Below are 20,817 nucleotides of genomic sequence, written 5' to 3' on the forward strand. Positions count from 1 at the left end.
GAGACGTGTCCTTGAAAATGCCAAAACACCAAAGTCCTGGAGTTCTGATCCCACTGTAAAATGCAGATCACTTCCAGAATGACACGTGAAGTGCCTCCCTCTTCCACTCCCCCTTTCTTTTCCTGAGCTGCATCACCACCCCTTACTGTGGTGTCTTTAGAAAACAATTAAACTCAGCAATCAGAACGTTCATGCATTCATAAAAACACTGTATGGTCAGTGGGCCAAGGGCTTTAGAGATGGATTTCCTAAGCCCTTTCATGTTTCTTTCTGGGGGTGATGCAGTGCTCCCCATCCCCTTCAGCCTGGCCCTTTAAGTAACTTGAGCCTCCAGGCTGCAAATCCCAGTCTCCAGCTAAAAGGATGGAAAAGCTGCTTCCCCCCTTCCCCCTTCTGGGCCTTTTGAAAGGAACTGTCTTCTGTCCTGTGATGGGAAGAGAAAGATCTCCAAAAGAGAGAGCAGCTCTCTGAGCATCCCCCTCCCGTATCAGGACAAAGTGGCAATTCCTGCACCCCTCAATGCTTCTGGCTGCTCTTTTTCCTCCAGCTTTCCTCCCCTCCCGCCGGCCTTTGGCGAACCTCAGCTGATTTCCAAACCCTCCGTGGCTGCTGGGGGTTGGCACAAAGGTTTAATTATTTGCCTTCTCTCGGGTAAGGCGGGGACAGGGAGAAGGTCGGGCCCCTCTCTCCCACCCCGCTCCCTTCCCGGCTCCCGGAGCCCACCATGGATCCACAGGCGGTCTGGGGATGCTTTTGCCTGCTTTGCTTTTCCCTCCTGAGAGCAGCAAAAGGTAAGAGAGGCTTTGGGCTGGTTCAGGTCCAGGGACTCGACAGGGTCTGGATGCCCAGAGAGGTGAGATGCTCATCCCAGCACTTCTCCTCCCAGTCTGCAGCCAAGCAGGGAACAGGGACTGGCAAACTGCAGGCAGCATGAGCATCTCCTAAAACCAGGAAATTTTGGGGATTGTGGAAGTCCTTTCTGGGGGGGGTGAGGAAAACCAGAGAGCTGGAACTTTTTAAATGGCATGCAATGCACAAGTGTAAATACTCCTCCGTCTGTCTCACAGAGGAAAGCCCCAGGGACTGAGCTGGACTTGCACTGATTCATTTGTTGTTAAAAGTAGCAAAGCTGTAGAACATTTCAGAAGTCCAGCAGGTGCATCAAATTTGCAAGAGAATTTCAGAAAACAGATTTGACTGGTTTTGTCATGGCAAAGGCAACCCTCCCCCCTTCAATCACACTTGCGTATGAGCAAGAGAAGGGACTTCAGATAAGTCTAGAGAAATAAGATTAAAGCAGAGAGTTTTGATCTAAAGCTGTCCCACCAACTTCATTTTGCCTTAGCACAGAGACAGTGATTTAATTAGGAGTTAGAAGTTCCGATGGAAAACTCCTAATATGAAGGATTCAGCTTCTTTTCTCCCCTAAAAGCATTGATTGTGCCCCAGTTAATGCCCAGGGCTGAAAAGGCACTGGAGGTATCCCTGCTGTCCGTGGGCATGCTCAGGAAACTTCCCTTCAGGATTAAAGTGTGTTTCTTTGGCATTTCTAGTCCTGAAGTGCACAAGCAGAGCTGCTGCTCCGGCCATCCTTTTTAAGGCAGGGCTGGAAACACAGGCAGGAATCAGCTGTCAGCCCAGAGAACACCCAAATATCCAAACCACAGGCAGAAATGATTGTCTATGAAAACCTTCCCATCAGCTAGCCTTCCCTCCCAGGGGGTGGAGTGACCCAGGTCATCAGCACCCCTGCAAGTCTGGGATGGAGGTGATCCAATGTCACCATTGAGTCAGGAAGGGGATGGCAGTGACACAGCTCCACACTGATCAGAAGGCAAAACACTTATTTTATTACAGTCTCACGATATTTGCAACCAACATTGTTCATCCAGAACCTGACTGGTTCTTAATAACACCTGGCACCCAGTTGGTTAATTAAGGAACTGTTGTTGTAGGGGGTTTCTCTGATGTGGGGTGTAATTAGTATTGACTCTAAGATGTAGAAGTTGAACTATTGTTTTATTTTTTTTACACTATATTATTATTATGTTTTTAAGAAACTTATACATTTTTTTAGTTTGTTTGATACAGCTTTGACCTTGGTTAACCTAATTGGTTAACTAATTAATTGGTTAACTAACACTATTACTCTTTGGTAAATAAATCTTTATAACACTTCTATATTTGCTTAGTAACAGGTGTAGCCAGTGGAGATAAGAATTGTTTTAATTCCTTCCTCTGAGCTTTCTCACAGCTTTCCATTCCAGAACGATGCCTGGAAACTATCCATTTCTCTCTCTCAGCATCCACAATCCATGACTGCTTACCTTCAAAATTTCCATCTTTCCCCAGGGAATTTGCTGCCTTCTTTCCAGCCCAGGAGCCTGTATCAGTACCGGTACTCCCTGGCTGTCCAGCTGCAGCACAGCTCCACAGCATCCCCGTGGGGAGCCGGGCTGCAGGCTGAGGCACTGATCCGGCTGCAGCCGCTCCAGAGGGAGCCAGGCGGGGAGGAGCTGCTCCAGCTGCAGGTGTGTGCAGGGCTGCTGCAGCCATCCCGGCCTGCTGGGAATGCTGGGAATGCTCCAGCTGCAGGTGTGTGCAGGGCTGCTGCAGCCATCCCGGCCTGCTGGGAATGCTGGGAATGCTCCAGCTGCAGGTGTGTGCAGGGCTGCTGCAGCCATCCCAGCCAGCTGTTCCTGCTGGGAATGCTCCAGCTGCAGGTGTGTGCAGGGCTGCTGCAGCCATCCCGGTCTGCTGGTCCTGCTGGGAATGCCCCAGGAACTGCAACCCTGTTGGTTTCTCTGGGTCTGGAGTGAAGGCACTCCAGACAGTAGTTCATGTCCAGACTCAGGTGTTTGTTATTTCTTACCAGTAAAACAGTCTCACTGCTGTGAGTTCAGCAGCTTTTCATTAGAAGGCACAAAATGGCCACAATCTCTTGGTACAAGGTCTTTTAAGACTAAACAATCCAATTGAGAACTGACACCTGGATTATTTTCCCTTTTAACCCAATAACTGATCCCAAAGAGCCCCAAGGAGGACTTTTCTGCCCCATTACAAAATGCCACCCAAACCCATGAAGAAGAAGGAAGCAGCAGTATGAAGAAGAAACCCAGGACAGCACCCTGTGCCCTCCATCTTGCTTCCATTCACAACATACTAAAAATCCCAAATTTCTCAGCAAGTGATACACCTGCAATACTCTTTATAATCTATTTCACACTTTCGTGGATTTTGGTCTATCCTGAAGTCTAGGAAGCTTTCTCCATGAATGAAGGCCAAAGTCAGAGCTCCCCTGGGGGTCAGGGCGCCCCAGAGCAGACAGAGAAATATTCCTGGTGCCCTGGGTTTCCACACAACCCCTTCCATTTCTAGCCCAGCCCAGCTGAAAGATCACCTCTCTGACCAAATCCATTGCCTGCAGGTGAAATACACACCAGCTTTAGAGCAGACACTTGGTCACTGCTTTCTGCCATCTTCTGCTGTCATAGATCCATGACCTGAAGGCCCAACACCAGCCAGCAGAGGAGAGGAGCCAGGACAGCACTGGAGGTTCCCCTGTGGACATTGCACTGAGCCCAGAGGCACAGGCAGAGCTCCAGCAGCCAGTGCTCATCTCCTGGAACCGTGGGAAGGTCAGCTGGATACCTCCTGGGCTTGCTCGTGCCCTCTGCAAAGCATTCCTGTCCTCATCCTGAATTTCTTGGGCTATGAAGCCCATAGGAGCTCCTGCTCCACCTCTGATTTCAGAGCAGAAAGAACTGGACAGAGTGGCCAGTGTTGGACCCCACATGGCGTCCCATGCTCCAGGAGGACTCAGCTGGAGCTGCAGAATCCTATGCTAAAGCTCTTCAGTCCTAACCATGGGATATAAGCTCCTTTCTGGCCTTCTCCTCTAAGGCTATGGAACCCCAGGGTGGGAAGGAAAGGGAAATTTTGTGTTCTTGCATCCACAGACCTCATGCTATTGGGGGATAAGGGCCTCCTTGAGAAAATTCCTCAGGTGTCTGCAGGGGGTTCTCAGGCTCCCTTTTGTCAGGGAAGGCAGCAGGGAGCCTGCAGGGATCCCAGAGATGTCCCCTCAGCCAGGCACCACCTCCTGCCCTCCCAGGTCAAAGCTTTCTACGGGAATGAAGCAGAAAACATCCTGATCTCCAACCTGAAACGAGGCGTCATCAGTCTGTTCCAGCTTCAGTCCCACGCTGGCACCACAGTGGAGGTAGGTCCAGAGCTGGGACCAAAAATCCAGGGATGCACCAGGAGAGCTGGCCCTGGAGCCAGCCCAGGAGCTTTGGCAGAGGGGACAAAATTTGTGATGAACAACATCAGGTCTGCTGCTCAAACCAGGCTGTGAGCAAGAATGATTCTTGGGAAGGCAGAAGATTTAAAATAAAACTTAATTTTCAGCAATTGGCACCCCTCACAAAATCATAGCCTTTCCCTGGACAGTAGGAACAGCAGAGAAGAAACTCCACAAGCATTCCTGCCAAGCAGGATTTGCTTTGCCAGCAGCCAGCTAGAATGACCTGTGAGCAACATGAGATAACCTCAGAACCCCAAATGCAGTCACAGAGATGCTTAATTAAATCTTAATTTAGAGGCTGAATTTGCAAATATGCCCGAGTGGACTTGGAGCTGTCCAACCACGCCCTGATTTGTCCCACATTCTAGATTTTAGATGCTGTTCTCTTTGCTAGGTTGGCCTTTGTGTCTGTCCTCTCCACACAGTGTTCAATACTCGTGGTCAATCCGTTTGTGTTTCAGGAAGATGCCTCTGGAAGCTGCCAAGTCACCTACACTGTGTCCAACCATTCCATCACCAAGACCAAAGATCTGCTCAGCTGCTCCAAGCCAAAGTCTGGATTCACCTCCACAAACAAAGCAAGTCCGTTGCTCTCGCTGTGGGGGGCTCAGCTCACGCTGAGTACAGCAGGGCCACCCCTAAAATCCTTCTGCAGGTGGGCTTGGATTCCCATTCCCAGCTGGCTTCAGCCTTCTGCACCAGCTTGGGATGGGACTCAGACCCCTCCCCAAAGTGGGATGCACCAAGATCCCTCAGGAGGGTCTTGAGGTGGGAAGGAGCAGTGAAGGTGCTCTGGGTCACCCCATTCCCACTCTTGTTATCAGTTCTGAGCTGTCAGCGGTTCCTGCTTGGGAAGGTGGAGATGCAGGGATGTTTTCTGGCTCTCAGACTCATTGCATGGGGATTAGCTTGACAGCACTCTGTTTTGCTGAAAGCAGCAGCCTGTGTTCAGCCCTGACATAAACCGATGAAATCCCGCAGGTCTTAATGCAGTCATACCTGCCATAACCAAAAAATTTTAAAATGTACAAATTCTACTGAATTCAGTACAAAAGTGGACATTTCCATGGACACCCCACAGGCCCTGGCAGGGGTCTCAACACCTCCTTGTTGTGCAAGTCCCTGTGGTGTCAGCACTCTGTCTGCCTGCATCAGCCATGGGTGGGAGCATCCCCTTGCTGGTCCACACCTGGTGTTGCTTCTCCCACACCTGGGAGGAAGGGAGGCTCTTATGGATTTTCCTTTCCTACATTTTGCAAGTGGAGTAGGTGACTTTGTGGGCTGGAAAGTTCTTTTTCTGCTAATGTAAAGAGAGAAATCTCCTGGGGAGAGGGCAAGGGAAAAAAAAAAAAAAAGTTGCTTTTTTATCTCCTTGCTTTTCCTTTTCCAAGATTTTTGGAGTGGAGTGGCAGCCCTCCAGCAGGACCCAGTACGTGGTGAAGGACAGCCTGCTGCAGTCAGTCCTGGCAGAGGAAAGCCACGTGGTGGCTCCAGCCCTGAGATCCCGGTCTGGCATCAAAATCAGTTCAAGGTGAGGGATGATCCCAGCCACTGGCCGTGGAGGGTGGAAATCACAAAACTTTCCACTGACCATTTCTCCTCTCACAGGCAGCAGCTCCAGCTGGTGTCTCCTGCAATGCCTGGGCCAGCAGAGCTGTCTGGACAGAGCCTTACAGACGTGCTGGCTGGCACAGGGACACGGCCCCAGCCCCTGGGCATGGCCAGCCTGCCCTTCAGGAGGGTCTGCACCCACTGCCCGTCGGTCAGTGATGCTACTGACCCCCAAAACTCTCCCTCCAGCTGGGCACTTGTGGGTTTGGGGTTAAACCCCAGTGGTGCTTTTGGAGGGGCTGCTTTGGTGTAAACGTTATCCTGTGATAACACGGGAAAAGAGGGTAAGCCCCCCTAACAAACCTCACCTTTGCAGCTGAGAGCCTTCCTGAAGGCTTTTGACAGGCAGAGAGTCAGAACAGACACCTCGAAGGTGGCAACAACCTGGCAGTTCCAGAGGTTCATCCAGCTGCTGCGCAGCGCCAAGAAGAGGGATGTGCTGCAGCTGCTGCGGAGAGCGCCCGAGGAGACGCGGTGAGAAGCCCTGGAGATGTGTCTCCAAAATTCCCAGCGCTGGGCAAGACAGCCAGCGTTGGTTGGTGCTGCTCCACGCACCATCCGTGCTCCAGGCAGCCATCCTGACTAGTGGCAGTGTTGCCTGGCTTCTCCTGATGCCTGTGCTCTCCAAGCACTGCATGGTCTTTGTGGGCCACTGCTGACTTCCCTCTTCCTGCTCCAGCCCCTTCCTGGTGGAGGCAGCGGTGGCCGCACAGTCGGTGGCTTCCTTGGCAGCACTCTCAGACTTCCTGGATTTCAGCCAGGAGCCCAAGTCCCTCCTGGAGAAGTTTCTCTACACAGCAGCTTTCTCTCCCCGGCCTTCAGGAGAGCTTCTGCAACTCGTCCTGGTGAGTATGGACATCTCCCTCTCTTCCCCGAGGGTCCTGCACACAGGGATCCGCACCATGGAACAAGGGAGAAGTTTCTGTAGAAACTGATTTTCCTGCTCACGGGATTGTTTCATGTGCATTTAACGGGACACTGGTGATGGGAGTAGGTGCTCCCCAGAGGAAAAGAATTCAGCAGAACATGCTTTGTGTCAGTGCATTAGTGATAAATAAAATCTTAATCTAGAGCCACAGTGTTTTATCCAATTAAATCATGCATGGCCTCCTTCAAGGCAGATAAGAACTAGTTTTCCCTTACTTGCTTGAGGTAAGAGGTAAAGCATACTCCTTCTCTCTTCCCCCCCCCCCCCCCCCCACCATTTCTTTTTTCCTACTTCCTATTACCCCTTTCCTGATGCCCAGGACAAGCTGGATGGGAAGCAGCTGGCACCTGAGATCTGGGAGACAGGAATAGTTGCTGTGGGCTCTCTGGTGGGCAAGCTGTGCCAGCAGAAGCTCTGTGGGCTGCAGGTGGGTCTTCTGCAACTCCTCACACTTGGCTTTTTGGGACACCCCCCAATTCCAGGGCTGCCCAGAATATCTCCTGTCCCTCACCTCCCTGTGAATCCCGAGCAGGTGGTGGAGCGTGGGGTGGAAACCATCCTCAGGGGGCTCAGAGGTGCCGAGGAGGAGCCCGAGGTGGTGATTTCCCTGCTGGCCCTGGGGAATGCGAGGCTCCCCGAGACCATCCCCACCCTCCTGGAGCACGCCGAGGACGGTCCCACGGCTGTCACCACCGCGGCCACCTCCGCCCTGCAGCGATTCCCCGCTCCCCACATCTCCAGCAAGGTAGGGCAGGAGGTTGTGAGGCGTGGTGCTCCCCTCCCCACTCAAAGCCAAGCTGCTGGGGTGCACTTGCACTCTTTTAATTACCCCTTCTCATCAGGTGAAGCGAGTGATGAGGAGGATTTTCCACCAGAAGAGGAAGAGTTATGACAAAACCTGTCGCCTGGCAGCTGCAGAAATCCTCCTGGATAACCACCCCCTGCCCATGGATGTCATCAACATCCTGCTGGCCACCAGCGAGATGGAGACAGAGGTGGCCACGTTCCTGCTGCTCAAAGTCCAGAACAGGCTGCGTGACCACCACCACCTGGCAAGGTGGGGCTTGAGGGCACGGCTGCATTTTCCCCTCTGCTCTGCATCACCCTTTTCTCCTCCTCCACAATCCAGCTGTGGGGTTTGGACCAACAGGTCTTTAAAATGTGCTAGCATCACTTCACAGGGGCTGCCTGGATATTCCTGGAGTAAAAAAACGCACGCAGATGTCACACAGCCAGGCAGAACCTGACATTCTTTGTCATCCTGCCCCATGGCAACAGGACCCAGGCTTGTGGCTTCAGCAGAGTCCTTGGAGGCTGAAGCTCTGGCTCCCAGGGCAGGGCACAATTTGTACCTGCATTCATCTTCCTGTCTGCACAGAACAAACCAAGCACTCACGTTTTTCAGAGCTAAGCAAAAGCTGCACAAAAATATCTGCCTGGTTTATCCTAATATGCCAGAGGAAAAGGAAATTCCAGGGTAGCCTACATCTACGGCTTTCATTTTATCCTCATGCTGCTCTGGGCAGTCAGCAACCATGAGAATACTTTGGCAAATTATATTTCCTTCTGTAGTGACCACTGACCTTTTGCCTTCCCTCCCAGTGCTAACGTATCCTTTCCCTCTCTTTTCCAGGAAGATAATGAAAGACATCATGGAAGACCCACGGATAAATAATTACAACTTCTTCTCTAAAGTCGGCATCTCCTCTTCTTTCTCAGGACCTCTGGCAGGTGACAGCACAGAGGACACCATGATCCCTCAGAGGGTTAAAGGAGGGGTTGGTGGGAAAAGGCAGCTTCCAGAGGAGGATCCAGGTCTATGGAATGCCCCAAAATCTCAGGGAGGTTTCTGAGAATGTCCCCTAGCACCAGCTGGCTGCCACCACCTGAGACAGGAACATGCCCTTCTCTAACAGAAACTTTTCCCAAATCCTGCTGGTTTGAAAGAGGAGCTTCAGCTGGAGATGAAACCAACAGCGGATTGCTTGTGGGAGTTTCTGTGCTTTCCCTGACAAGTCAAGATATTTCACTCCATTCCTCAGTTCCTTTAGTATTTTTAATAAGATCCTCAGAGAGGAAGATTCTTGTACTGAGATCTAAAAGAAGGCATCAAACTTCAGAGACTGCAAAAAGCAGCACTTGCTAAATATCTGCTGAATTCTTCATCCCTCATTTCTGTTTCTCTTCAAATTAGCTCAGTCTGGCCTTGCATAGGGTCAGTGAAGGTGGAATAGCTAGGGAGGAAAAAAAAAAACCAACTATGCAATGCTGAATTATTTGAGTATTGCAAGAATGAGAGAAGGTGCAGAGTGGTACCACAGGTTTGGGTTGGAAGGGACCTTAGAGATCATCCTGTTACCACTCCCTTCCACCAGACACCCAGGGCTGCTCATGGGCATCTCTCTGCCTTTCAGTCACCCAGGACCTGACTTCCACTTTCGGGCTGGACCTGCTGTTTTTGGATGGTGGATTCCTGAGGAAGAGCGTCTCCGACTTCTCCCTGCTCAGCCACGGCCAGAGGCTTCGTGCAGCTCAGGTGCCGGCAGGAGAGGGGCTGGAGGGGGGTGGCAACACAGCCCAGGGGTGCCACTGCTGTCCCTGTGTGCCCTCTTCACCTCCTTGTGGTGCTTCACCTCTGCACTCAGCTCATCCTGTATCAGAAAAAGGCAAATTCCCAAACCACTGGTGTGAAAATCCTGCTCTGGAGAAGGGAGCCCCCTGCTACCCCAAAAACCAGAGGATGCAACACTGGTACCTCAGGGTGCTCAGGGCTGGCTTGGATGCCTCACCCAAGTCGCTCCATCGCTGATGTCCTGCTCCTGACCACTTCTGTCTTCCAGGTCACCTTTGAAGCACAAGGAATGGAGTCGATGATGGGAGAGAGCCTCTCGGAAGGGGAGGAGGAGCCCGAGCTCATGGCTGGGATGTCGGCCACCTTCTTCGATGTCCAGCTGCGGCCAGTCGTCTTCTTCCAGGGCTACACAGACCTGATGGCCAAGGTCCTGCTGAGCAGCGGAGAGCCCACCAGCGTGGTCAGAGGGAACCTCCTGCAGATGGACCATCTCCAGGTATGGGGGGAAGCATGGGGGGAAGCAGTGGCCTGTCCCCACACCACATCCCAGTGGATCCAGTGAAATGAGTCTGTGGATGTCACACACCACGGACACAGAGCTGAGAGTGAGATGGCACTGCCAGATGTGTCTTGGGGTTGGTAAAGCAGTGGGGTGACTTGTTCTGCCATGGGAGACCCGTGGCTGGAGTTGCAGGGCTGGGATGGGCATTCCCAGCAGCCACAAGGCCCTGCTGGTGCCAGCCACTCATCCAAGAGCAGTGCCTGGCCACAGAAAGCCCTGCCTTTTCCATGTTCCAGGTCATTCCTCTGCAGTCTGGCCTCCAAGTGACCGTCAAACTCCAGGGTGGGCTGGGGCTGGACATTTCAGCGGACATGGACGTGAGCATTTGGGAGCAGGAGCTGAAAACCAGCGTCAATGCCAGGTCAGCTTGGCTCTGGGAATGGGAATGCTGGGGGGCAGTAAGGGATTTCCACAGCTCCCTGATCTTCTCCTTGTGGGTCCAGCCTTACCTGGTGCTTACACAGACATTTTCCATGGCCAGACCTCTAACTGAGGTGTTCCTGGAGTTGTTTGGTGCCCAGCTCAGGCCATTGCTCTGTGACCAGGCCCTACGTGCTTCTCTCTCCCAGGGGAAGCCTTGCCATGGATTTCCAGGCAGAACTAGATTCCCCTTTCCTCCAAGCCACCCTGAGGAGCCAGACAGAGGTGGAGACCTCCATCCACTTCGACACCAAGCTGAGGTTTTCCAGCAGCCCCGTGCTCACGTGCCTGCAGCTGAGAGAGGAACAGGTCCCATACAGGTAGCACCAGATCCTGTAGAAGCATCCTGGTGGGCTTGAGATAAAGGAGGACTTCTTGGGAAGAGGAGAGGATTAATGGTTGCACTTACTGGGTGGGAATTGGTAGGGATGAGGGAAGGGCACCACAAATTCCCGATGTGGGTGGAAGCACTATCCGTAAGACCATCAGGAGGTGGCGACTGGGCTGGTCTGGGAGAAGGATGAGATCCAGCACAGGCTCCTGACCATCCTGCTGTCACTGTGTCCCACAGAGAAGTGCTCACAGTTTCCCAGGCTGCCGGGAGCCGGAGCAGCACCGCTCGGAAAGGCCGGCGTGGCACCGTGCCCGGCAGGGAATTTGCCTTGCACCAAACCAATTCCAAGCTCTGCAGCCTCCTGCTGACTGCAGAAAAAGAATAAGGAGTCAGAACACTTTGGGATTCTCCTCCACAACCACCTCTGAATGAGAAAAATGGAATGAGAATAAGGACATCAGAAGGGAGCACAGGAGGAGCTGCTGAAGAACAGACACATCCCTTGCCTCCAAACCTGCCCTCACAACCCAGAGATTTCCCTCTCCTGGACTCCTCCCCTTAATGGGGAAAGGCCTTGCTGGAAACCAAGCTTTTCCTCATGAAAAACAGCCTTATTTTACAAGTGGATGAGTTTCTCAGAGCCCAAGAAATTCTCCTGGAGGACTGCATCCCAAAATGTTGTGTTTTCTCCCTGTTTATCAAAGCTGTCAGGAGGGGACACATCTGCAGCCAGCTGGAAGTCCCCAGTGAAGGGAATAAATGACTTTCCTTGGTTGGGATGTTGGCCTCCCAAGCTGAATTGTCATTATCCACCACCACCCAACACCCCCAGCACTGGAGGGAGGCTGGTGAGGAAAAAGCAGCATTTCTCCATTCCTTCCTGATAATAATGTTCCTTGGAAGTATTTTTAGCCCTTTTTGCATGTTGGTGTTACAAAACAAGCTTTTTAGGAAAGAAAAGAGGGATATGGAGTATAGGGATTTTTTTAATTATGAGCCTGAAATATTAGCACTGAGTCCTGGTTCAGTGGAGAAGACTTGCCTGGTTTTCCATCTGGAGACACCAATTACCAGTGCCTTGGTTCTGTACAGAAATAAATGCCCTGTATTTTCATATTGTCTCTGTTTGACTCTTAACTTTCCTGGACACATGGAAGGGCAGAAGGCAGAGGCACTTCCAGCAAGAACCTGCTTTCTAGGCCTGTACTTAGGCTGTTCCCTTTCCTCTTCCTCCTCCTCTAGAGATTGACAAAGGCAGATTTGTCATCCAGCTGATATTTACCCCAAATCAGCTCAACTTCCAGTCCCGAAGGATACCTGTCCTGCCAGAGGGACCAGGTCCTGTAGCTGGGCTTGGAGTTGGGAATGTGTTTCCAGACCCTTTGGAAGGGGTGAGGACATTTGAATATGGATTTCACCAGTTTGCATGGCTGCTGGAAGCTTTGCTGTCCTGCTGAGCCACTGAATCCTGAGGTTTTCCAAGCCCTCCCAAGGACTTTTTTTTTTTTTTCCCCAGTCCTGGTTAGATGCTCAAACAGCAATGAAGGACAATGGGCCTTTTGGTAAAGTCACCCATTTCCTTGGCAATGGCCCCAAACCCTCCCAGAAGGGACCTTTCAGCCCCAGGTCCCCAGGAAAGGTGGCACTGTGCCCGCAGAGTTGGAGTCACCTCAGTCTGGGTGGGCAGAAAGGGACCTGGAGCTGGGTGTATTTTATCCAGCCTGTTCCAGTGCTTGACAGCCCTGTCCATGAAGACATTTTTCCTCATTTCCAGCCTCCCCTGGCCCAGCCTGAGGCCCTTTCCCCTTGTCCTGTCCCTGTTCCCTGGCAGCACAGCCCGACCCCCCCTGGCTGTCCCCTCCTGGCAGGGAGTTGTGCAGAGCCACAAGGTCCCCCCTGAGCCTCCTTTTCTCCAGGCTCAGCCCCTTTCCAGCTCCCTTAGCCTCCCAAAGAGTCACTCCATCCAGCAGCAAGGGAAAGGGACAATCGGGCAGGATTGGAGTGCCAGCTGTGACTCCTGGTGGAGACCCCCGGGAGAGCCACTGTCCATCCATCTCCCAGGAATGTGGCAGGAGGAGCAGCGCTCCTGTCACCTCTGTGGAGCTGCAGACCCGCAGTGACCTCCAGCGGCTGCAGCCGCATCCCGCGGGGATATCGGGACCAAACCTCGCTCCGGCTCCGCAGGGATGTCCCACAGCTCCAGGGATGGACCAGGGCTGACCCTCGGCAGCCCTCACCCCTCTGAGCCGGGTTTTGGGCGGCAATGCCGTCCCCTCCTGGCCTCCGGGCTTGCCAGCACAAGAAGTTTCCCGTGTTTTCTTTCCCCCTGCAAGTCACTCTTATTGCCAGGACGTTCCCTCCAGCCCTCAGGAGAGCGCATGGACACCTCCCACCAAAATGGGGCGGTAAAACATTATCTGCCTGTCTGCTCCAGCTGGCTGCAGAGACAAAACCACCACGAGAAACAGTGAGGGAATAATGGCAAGGATGGGCTCTCCTTGGGAATTTAGTGGAGAGCCAGCTGGGGTGGAGCTCTCTCTGATCAGCCGCTGCTCTCTCCTTCCTAGGCAGCCTAAAATACAAAGAATTGTATTTCCTGACTGCTGGGGCCCAGAGAGTCCCCAGAGTCCACGAAAAACCAAAACAAACCGCCCCCATTTGTAACTCACCAGAGCCACAATGGATATCCCAGCACTGAACTGTGGCAGCAGGAACCCTCACAGGAAGCTGCGCATCCCCAGCCTCCACTGCAGGGCTGGCAGCTGCCTTGGGACATGCACAGCACACCAGGATCCCTCCAGGGCTTTCCTGGGACACGCACAGCATCTCTGACAGCCACAGTGACATCAGTCTGCAGCGCCCCAGGAGCAGCAGCTCCTGGCAGGGTTGCTGTTATAACCTGCCCAGCAATCCAGGGATGCAGGGAGAAAGCTGGGAAGCTGCAACGGGACACAGCTGGGCAAACCACAGCAGCTGTGCCGTGAGGAGATCCCTGCAGGAAAAGCTGGGAGGGAAAGCTCAGGGCCAGGGCTGGTGAATCAGGCAGGGAGCCTGGGAAGTGGCTGAGCTGAGCCAACAAGGCTCCAGGGCTGAGATTAAACCCTTTGGCAAAAGCCATGGGAAAGAAAGCTGAAGCTTTCCTAGAAAACTGTTCCACCCACTCCAGTCCTGGCCAGGGGTGTGAGTACTGAAGGGATGCAATAGCTGCTGTAGGAAAATGAGCAGTGAAAAAGGTGTTTGGAGACACAGTCGTAATTCCAGTTCTAGTGGGGACAAGCACCTGCTCTGGCCCATCTCACAGAACCCAAATTCCTGACTGGTTTGGGTTGGAAGGGACTTTAAATCTCATCTCATTCCACCTCCTGCCATGGGCAGGGCATCCTTCACCACACCAAGTTGCTCCAAGAGCCATCCCACCTGGCCTGGCCTGGCCATCCCAGCAAGAAAAGCCACAACCACACCAGCTGCAAGCCTCTCCTATCCCTTATAAACCCAAAAATCCCTCCTTGCCCAAATACTGTGGCTGCTGCAGCCTAGAAACCTGAAGGTGTGATGAGCTGTAGTGACACTGTGTGGAAGGGAACACCCAAAAGAGATGTGGAAGTTTTTCCATGGTAAAATCCAAGCAGGGTTTGCAAAGCACTTGTAAAAGCAGGCCCTGCAAAGATCCAGAGGAATCCAGGGTGGGCTGGGTTTTAAGGAATGACCTGGTAGGCGTTGGGTTCAACCTTTTAGGAGGGGCCATGAAAAACACGAGGGGAAGGACAGAGTGACTCATTACCCCAAAAGACGTAGTGGTTCCACCATCACTGTGAGAACCAGAGCTCTGCAGGAGACATTTAAAGGGGTGTAAAGCAGGACAGATGAAAATAAAGCCTTTTCTGAGGGATTGCAGCAGCATCAATGACCAGAAATGGAGTCAATCACAATCACAATGAAGTCAATCACCACCACCTATGAAGATTCCACAGGAAGCTCCATTTGTGAGGTGACTTTAGAGCAGCTCCCACACACCCTGAGGGCAAAGCCACTTCTCACCTCCCTCCCTTGCAGGTGCCACCATGGCCATTGCCACCACCGTCCTTGGAAAAAAGTGGCACAGGGGACCAGCGAAGCAGGCAGGGAGTGGTCCTTGAGAGGGAAGCTGCTGCTCTGAGGATTGAGTGGAGCATCCACGAGCTGGGACAACTGAGGCAGCACCAAACCTCGTGCAAGAGTTTCCCTAAAAACCCCAGCAACAGGAACTGGGTTTTGGCATCAAACAGGAAAAGGGGGGCTGCCAGAACACACCCTGACACTTCCTCTCTGGCCTCATCCCCACCCTGCTTTCACCTCTTTACATTTTTTACCTGGCCATGGCATCAGGAGCTCTTTTTGGCCCTAACCACTGATGTATCAATATTTATTTTTTGCACTGGCTTAACTATTTGTGTGTATCTATATATGTGTATCTCTAGAGATTTTCTTCCTCCTCAAAACAGCAATGTGAAATTCTGGCTGACAAAGAGGAGGGACTGGGCTGAAGTAACACAAAGTAAATCCATTTTGACAACCACACATGGGTCATGCTCATATTTCCCCCTCCACACACACATCCCCAAAACAGATCAACAGCAAGAGATTTTTATGTGGATTTATTTTTTTTTTTTTTTATTAATAAATATTAAAAGTTAAAAAGCTCTGAATCTCATATGTACAAAACTTTATACATCATGGTAACACTGGACAAGGTTACAGCACAGGAATGACTCCATGCACCCACCTGGCTTAGGAGGGTGCAGGGGATCAGAGTCATCCTCTCCTCCTGGAGACAGGACCAGAGGCAGGACAAAGCCACCCAAGCTCAGCCTGCCTTCAACTGGAATAAATTCCCCATCCCTGGAAGTGTTCAAGGGCAGGAGCCAGATGAACTTTACAGCTCCTTCCAACCCAAAGCACTCCAGGATTCCATGAAACACGCAGCGCTGGGCACCAGCCCTGCAGCACCACCACCCCAGAGCACCCACTGCTGCTGGGGGAGGTTATCCCAGCCTGATCCACACCTCCCCCAGCCCTCAGGTGATCCTGAGGTCAGGATCACAGCCCCCTGCCCAGACACCCCCAGGGTCTGTGGGTGCGAGGCTGGGTCAGTGCCCAGCCCCAGCTCTGCCCTGAGCTGTAGGGAGCGACCACTGCAAATATTCCTAAAGCAATAAAGCACCAAACCTAGGCCAGCACGGAAGGGAGGGGAGCAGCTGGGAATTTCAGAGGAAGGACATCACAGCCCACTTTTGAGGGGAAAGAAGGTCTTTTTGTTATGCTCCTTGGAGAGCAAACAAAGCGTTCTCTTTGGCACAATAAATAAATGCTGGCACGCCCGCGGAGGGGCTGGCAAGGGGCACGGCAGGGCTGCAGGGATGAACCCCACGCTGGTATCCCCACAGGATCCCCTGTGGGTGCCAATACCTGCCTGTCCTGGGTCTGGGCACTCCACAGGCACCCTCCATGTGCCCACTCCCGCGAGGTGTGCCAGCTGTGTGGCTCAGACAGATGGGGGGCTTTGCTCCATGTTTTGGGATGCCCACCTAAGGCCAAAGGGCAGCACCCAGGGGGCCGAGGACCTCCAGCCCCAGGTGCTTTAAGAGGAGTGGGAAAAATGCTCACCCAGCTGTGACTCGGCAGCAGGAGGGTGTGGGGAAGCTCTGGGGGAGCAGTGCAGAGTCCAACGCTTAAAACATCCAGAATGCAGAGGGGTCTCCATCCATTTCAGTCACAGCAAGCACCTCAGCCCTGTCACAAGCCATGCCAGACTGGGAATATCACCCTGGCCACCTCACCACAAGCCCTGGCTACCTGCAGAGCTCAAACACTGTCCCTAGGGATGCCACATCCTACTCCTTGCATACCAGGGGAGCAGGAGCCTCGGGGCCAGCACCCACACCATGCACGTGCTCCCAAGGACATCCCACTCTGCAATGCCAAACTGCTCTGTCTGCCAAGCCTTGCCTTCCTGGGACTCCACCTCCCCCGTTCCTAAAACTTTCTCCCCCACCTTCCCCTGCCACTGCACCAGAGATGCCCGAAGTACCAAAACCATGGAAGCCCCCACAGGGACACCATTTTTGGGAGGTTTTTGAGGACTGAAACTTGTCAAGGCAAACCCTGTGCCCAGAGCTGGCCCAGCACCCAGCAAGGAGAGGGCAGCCCAAGGCTCCTAAAGTGCTGTGCAAACCTTTAGTACTTGGCACAATCATTTGTAACGGCACTAACCACCCCCTTTCCACCCCTTCCCAAGCAATGAGAGATGCAGATGAATCCTTGTCTCTCTCCTCTCCTTGTAACTGCCCCTAAGATCCACTCCTGGCTTCCCAGTCACTCCCATTTCCCCTGAAAGTTGTTGCTGCCTCAGAGGCACTGGGTCCATGGTGCAGGGATAGGCTGGTGATCCTGGGCACTGGCCAAGGGCAGCACTGGCCGGAAAAAAGTCACCCCCAGGTGACAGGCATTTTTGCCATCACTTTTTGGTCTTTGACCTGTGGCTCTTATTGCTCACTTTGGAATCTCCTGGACCATCTCCTGCCTCCAGAACTCTATGCTTGTCACGTTCCACCTTCCCCAAACATGTTTCCCAAACTCTCTACCTTAGCAAGGACAGCCCAAAGCAGCAGTCTGGGATTTCCCCACATTTCCCCTCTCCTCACCTCACCACCTCCCTCCAGTTTTCCCCAGCAGATTCCCAGGATCCTCCCATTGCTATCCCCAAGCTCCAGGGCTGAACCACCAAGCCAGGACCCTCCTGCCCAGCACATCCTGTGTTGCTGCTTGGAGCAGGGGGAAGGAAAATGCAACATTAAAGCCATCCCCCTCCCACATCTTTTTAGCACCTTGGGAGGAAGCAGCCTGTCTACCCGCAGCTTTTTTTGCTCTTTTCCACCTTTTTTTCCCACAGCACTGTCAAAAAGCGCCGTGGCACAGCTAGGAGGGCAAGCAGGACCATGGAAAATGAGTGGTTTTCCCAGGAATTTCTGGGTGTGGAGCCAGGTCATTCCCAAACCTGGCAGTGCCACCCACAAAAACCATCACTGGAAGTGGGGAGAGAGGAAAAAGATGGAGAGAACGGGAGGGAAGAGGGAGAAAGGCTTTCCCAGCCTCACAGGGAGGTGGTCTCCAGCAGGTTACCTGGCCCCCTGGCCCCTTCCTGGCTCCCTCGGGGCTGGCAGCTCCCCTGGAAAAGCACCACTGCTGGATAACCCAGGTGCCACAGTGGGGTCCCCAGCAGGCTCCCCCCGAGCTGGGGTAGTGGGGTAGGGGAGGAGCGCCAGAGCAGGGCTGGGAGTGGTCGCTCCCAGGGGAATGCTGGTGACAGGGGGTGAGCCAGTGGAGGAGGAGGAGGCTTTCTTCCCACAGGATTCACAGCAGAGCTTGTTGTATCCAGGGATGGAGCAGTAGCGAGCCAGGACCTCCATCTGGCAGAAGATGGACTTGTCCCCGAGGCAGGGCTCCCCTGGAGAGGGACAGAGCAGCACAAAAGAAGGTGGCATTAGGCTCCCAGCCCTGCACCCCTCCAAGGGGATTCCCAAAGGAAACAAGGGTTTCAGGGTGCTGCCTATCCACATAGGAAACGGGCAAGAGGGACCTGGAAAATGAAGCCAAAGTACTGAAGGATTGTGTGCATGGAGAAAAAACAGAGAGCAAGGGATGCTCCAAACCAAGATGCACTGAGCCCCAGCTGTGAAGGACTCCAAGGGGGAAAAACCAGAAGCCATTTCCCTGCTTAAAAAAATCCCAAGGTAAAAAGGAAAGGGCATAAAAACCGGGAGGCAAAGGGAAGCTGCAGGAGCTCGTAGACCACAAGATGGCAATGGAGCATCGCGCTTTGGAGCGGATGGAGGCAGCAGCGGAGGGTGAAACTCCCCAGCAGCACTGCTGGCTGCGCTCCCACCTCTGCCCTTCCCGCAGGGAGCCGCACAAGCCCTCGGGAGGGTTATCCTGGCAAGCACCGCCCTTACACGAGCACTCACTGGAGGAGATCTTGCTCACGGGGTTTTTGGCTCCGTCCTGGGGCACCCGCTGCCCTTTGGTGGTGCCGTGGTCGCCGGCATCGGCACTGGCGGTGATGCCAGAGAGCTTCCCTGCAGAGAGAGCACCACGATGCCCAGCAGCCACGGCAGGCTGAGGGCACTCAAAATACCTCAGGAGGGTGTTTGGCTTGTTTTACGGGATCTCCTTAAAAATTAAATCCCCTAAGCACCCAGCATTTAAGCCACTCGATAAACTCGAGGGTGCCCATCTCCACCAGCTCATCACAAGTTCAAACCGCCAGAAACCCAAAACCAGACAATGCCAGGGCTAAGAGCAGAGAAGGGAAATATTTTGCCTGGCTGAAATTATTTTTTTTACTGCCAGCTGCATCAGGGACATTCAACCCAACCTTGTCTGCTGGCATCCCCTGAAGCCACAACAGGCTGGAGATATTCGTGGGGGTTGATCCCCACCAGGACATGCCCCATCCCAGTGCCACCTCCTCCTCATCCTCCTCTCACCCGGGCAGACAGCCACGTGGCAGCCCTGGATGGCCTCTGGCTTGTCACCCTCGCAGCGTGCACCGCTGTCGCTGCCCTTGCACACCACCTGCCGCTGCTGGACGCCTTCCCCGCAGGTCACCGAGCACTGCGCCCAGACAGACAGACAGACAGACAGTCAGTCAGAGACAGCGTGGGGACAGCCCCCCCCCCCCCCCCCCCAGCCCACCATGATGTGCTGGTGACTGTTCCCCAGGTGGATTTTGCTTTCTGATGGGGGTTTTCCCTCCCTGTCTCCCAAACCCCCACACTCTCGGCACAGGGATGCTCTCCCCTCTCTCATTTTGCCTTGTACCCTTTTTCCCGGAAGTTTTGAAAGCCAGGCTTGGAGCAACCTGGTCTAAGGTGACCTGATCAAGGCAAGGGGTCGGGATGAGATGGGCTTTAAGGTCCCTTCCAACCCAAACCACTCCAGCATTCTGTGAAAACACCACTGTGTCTTGTACCCTTATCTCCACCAAGGCCAGGCTGGATGGGACTCTGAGCAGCCTGGCCTAATGGAAAGTGTCCCTGTTGGACTGTAGATGACCTTTACAGCTCCCTTTGAACCAAACCAGTCTAGGATTCTACTCCCTGACCCCTACAAGCACCTGCCCTCCACACCCACCTCCCGTACCCTCCTTTCCAGGGGTTTCCTCACCTCGGACCAGGCTCCTGTCCTCCACTGTGCGGGGCAGGGCAGGCGGCCGCAGGGCCGGCGCGTCTCGGGGCGCTGCCCGGGGCAGTACTTGCTGTGCAGGGTGCGGTTGGTGCCGTCCTGCAGGCGCTGCACGCACTGCACCGCCCGCGCCTGCAGCCCCAGCTTCCCGCAGGAGCGGCTGCAGGCACCCCACTCCTCAGCCACCCACCTGCCAGCGTGGGAAGACGGACAAGGAGAAGGCATTTGAGGCGATGCTGGGAAGCGGCTGGAGACGCTCCCAACGCGACCCCGAACCGCCCCCACGAGGAGCGGGAGCGCCTCGGGCCACACAGAGAGGACTTACATGGGCTGGGAGCACTCCTGGAGGTTACAGCGCCTCCGGATTGGCTTCGGCTTCTTGCCATTGTCACAGAAGTTCCTATGCACCATCCGGTTGTCGCTTTTCCGACGGCAGCCGTACTTGGTGTACTGGATGCCTGAGGGGGCAGAGCACGGACATGGATGGGTGTAGGGAGTCCCTCCAGGTTCCCCCCCAAGTCCTTCTCCTGCATCCCTGCTGGGATATGTGCTCTGAGATGTCACCACTCGGGTGGGAGCCAAGGTTGGCTGAGGATGCTCGTGCGGCTGCTGGACCCACCCCCCAGGTCCCCCAGGCTGCTGTGGAGTGCACACAGCTTGTGGAAAATGTCCCAGCCCATGGCAGGGGTTTGGACCAGGTTTTGGACCTCTAAAGGCTCCTTCCAACCCAAGCCGCTCTGATTCCCAGAGCACAAGGTGCTCCCCACCACCTGAAGGCCACATCCCAGTGGCCGTATGGAAACGAAGCTTTCACCAGCAAACCCCACGCTTACTTCTGTGCAAACTTTAGTAGTGGTCATCTTCA

At 53.8% G+C, this 20,817-nt stretch overlaps 2 protein-coding genes across 3 annotated transcripts in view; one reads left to right on the plus strand and one right to left on the minus strand.

Moving 5' to 3' along the window:
* The first annotated feature begins 724 nt into the window (after positions 1 to 724).
* Positions 725 to 11,556, plus strand: LOC121336135 (microsomal triglyceride transfer protein-like). Its single transcript, XM_041405002.1, has 18 exons — positions 725 to 791; positions 2,353 to 2,531; positions 3,495 to 3,638; positions 4,115 to 4,222; positions 4,768 to 4,884; positions 5,698 to 5,837; positions 5,915 to 6,068; positions 6,234 to 6,391; positions 6,597 to 6,762; positions 7,165 to 7,272; positions 7,378 to 7,590; positions 7,688 to 7,902; positions 8,479 to 8,576; positions 9,260 to 9,381; positions 9,686 to 9,913; positions 10,216 to 10,340; positions 10,549 to 10,719; positions 10,971 to 11,556. The coding sequence occupies exons 1-18, from the start codon at positions 725 to 727 to the stop codon at positions 11,116 to 11,118; spliced, it is 2,661 nt and encodes an 886-aa protein (XP_041260936.1). The 3' UTR covers positions 11,119 to 11,556.
* A 6,289-nt stretch (positions 11,557 to 17,845) lies between these two features.
* Positions 17,846 to 20,817, minus strand: part of ADAMTS14 (ADAM metallopeptidase with thrombospondin type 1 motif 14) — a 28,532-nt gene continuing 25,560 nt past the window's right edge. For both annotated transcript variants that reach the window (XM_041404953.1, XM_041404952.1), the window contains exons 18-22: positions 20,278 to 20,410; positions 19,935 to 20,142; positions 19,256 to 19,382; positions 18,734 to 18,844; positions 17,846 to 18,216 (exon numbers count right to left, since the gene is read on the minus strand). In XM_041404953.1, the coding sequence (XP_041260887.1) occupies positions 17,888 to 18,216; positions 18,734 to 18,844; positions 19,256 to 19,382; positions 19,935 to 20,142; positions 20,278 to 20,410 (908 nt within the window). In that variant the 3' untranslated portion in view covers positions 17,846 to 17,887. The remainder of the gene's footprint in view (positions 18,217 to 18,733; positions 18,845 to 19,255; positions 19,383 to 19,934; positions 20,143 to 20,277; positions 20,411 to 20,817) is intronic.

The sequence above is a fragment of the Onychostruthus taczanowskii genome, unplaced genomic scaffold, assembly GCF_017590055.1.
Source record: "Onychostruthus taczanowskii isolate IOZ18803 unplaced genomic scaffold, ASM1759005v1 scaffold22, whole genome shotgun sequence".
NCBI lineage: Eukaryota > Metazoa > Chordata > Aves > Passeriformes > Passeridae > Onychostruthus > Onychostruthus taczanowskii.

Coding starts and splice junctions, on each gene's coding strand:
- LOC121336135 (XM_041405002.1), top strand. CDS start 725: ATGGATCCACAGGCGGTCTGGGGATGCTTTTGCCTGCTTTGCTTTTCC. Junction 2,532..3,494: donor AGGAGCTGCTCCAGCTGCAG/GTGTGTGCAGGG, acceptor CTGCTGTCATAG/ATCCATGACCTGAAGGCCCA. Junction 4,885..5,697: donor GATTCACCTCCACAAACAAA/GCAAGTCCGTTG, acceptor TCCTTTTCCAAG/ATTTTTGGAGTGGAGTGGCA.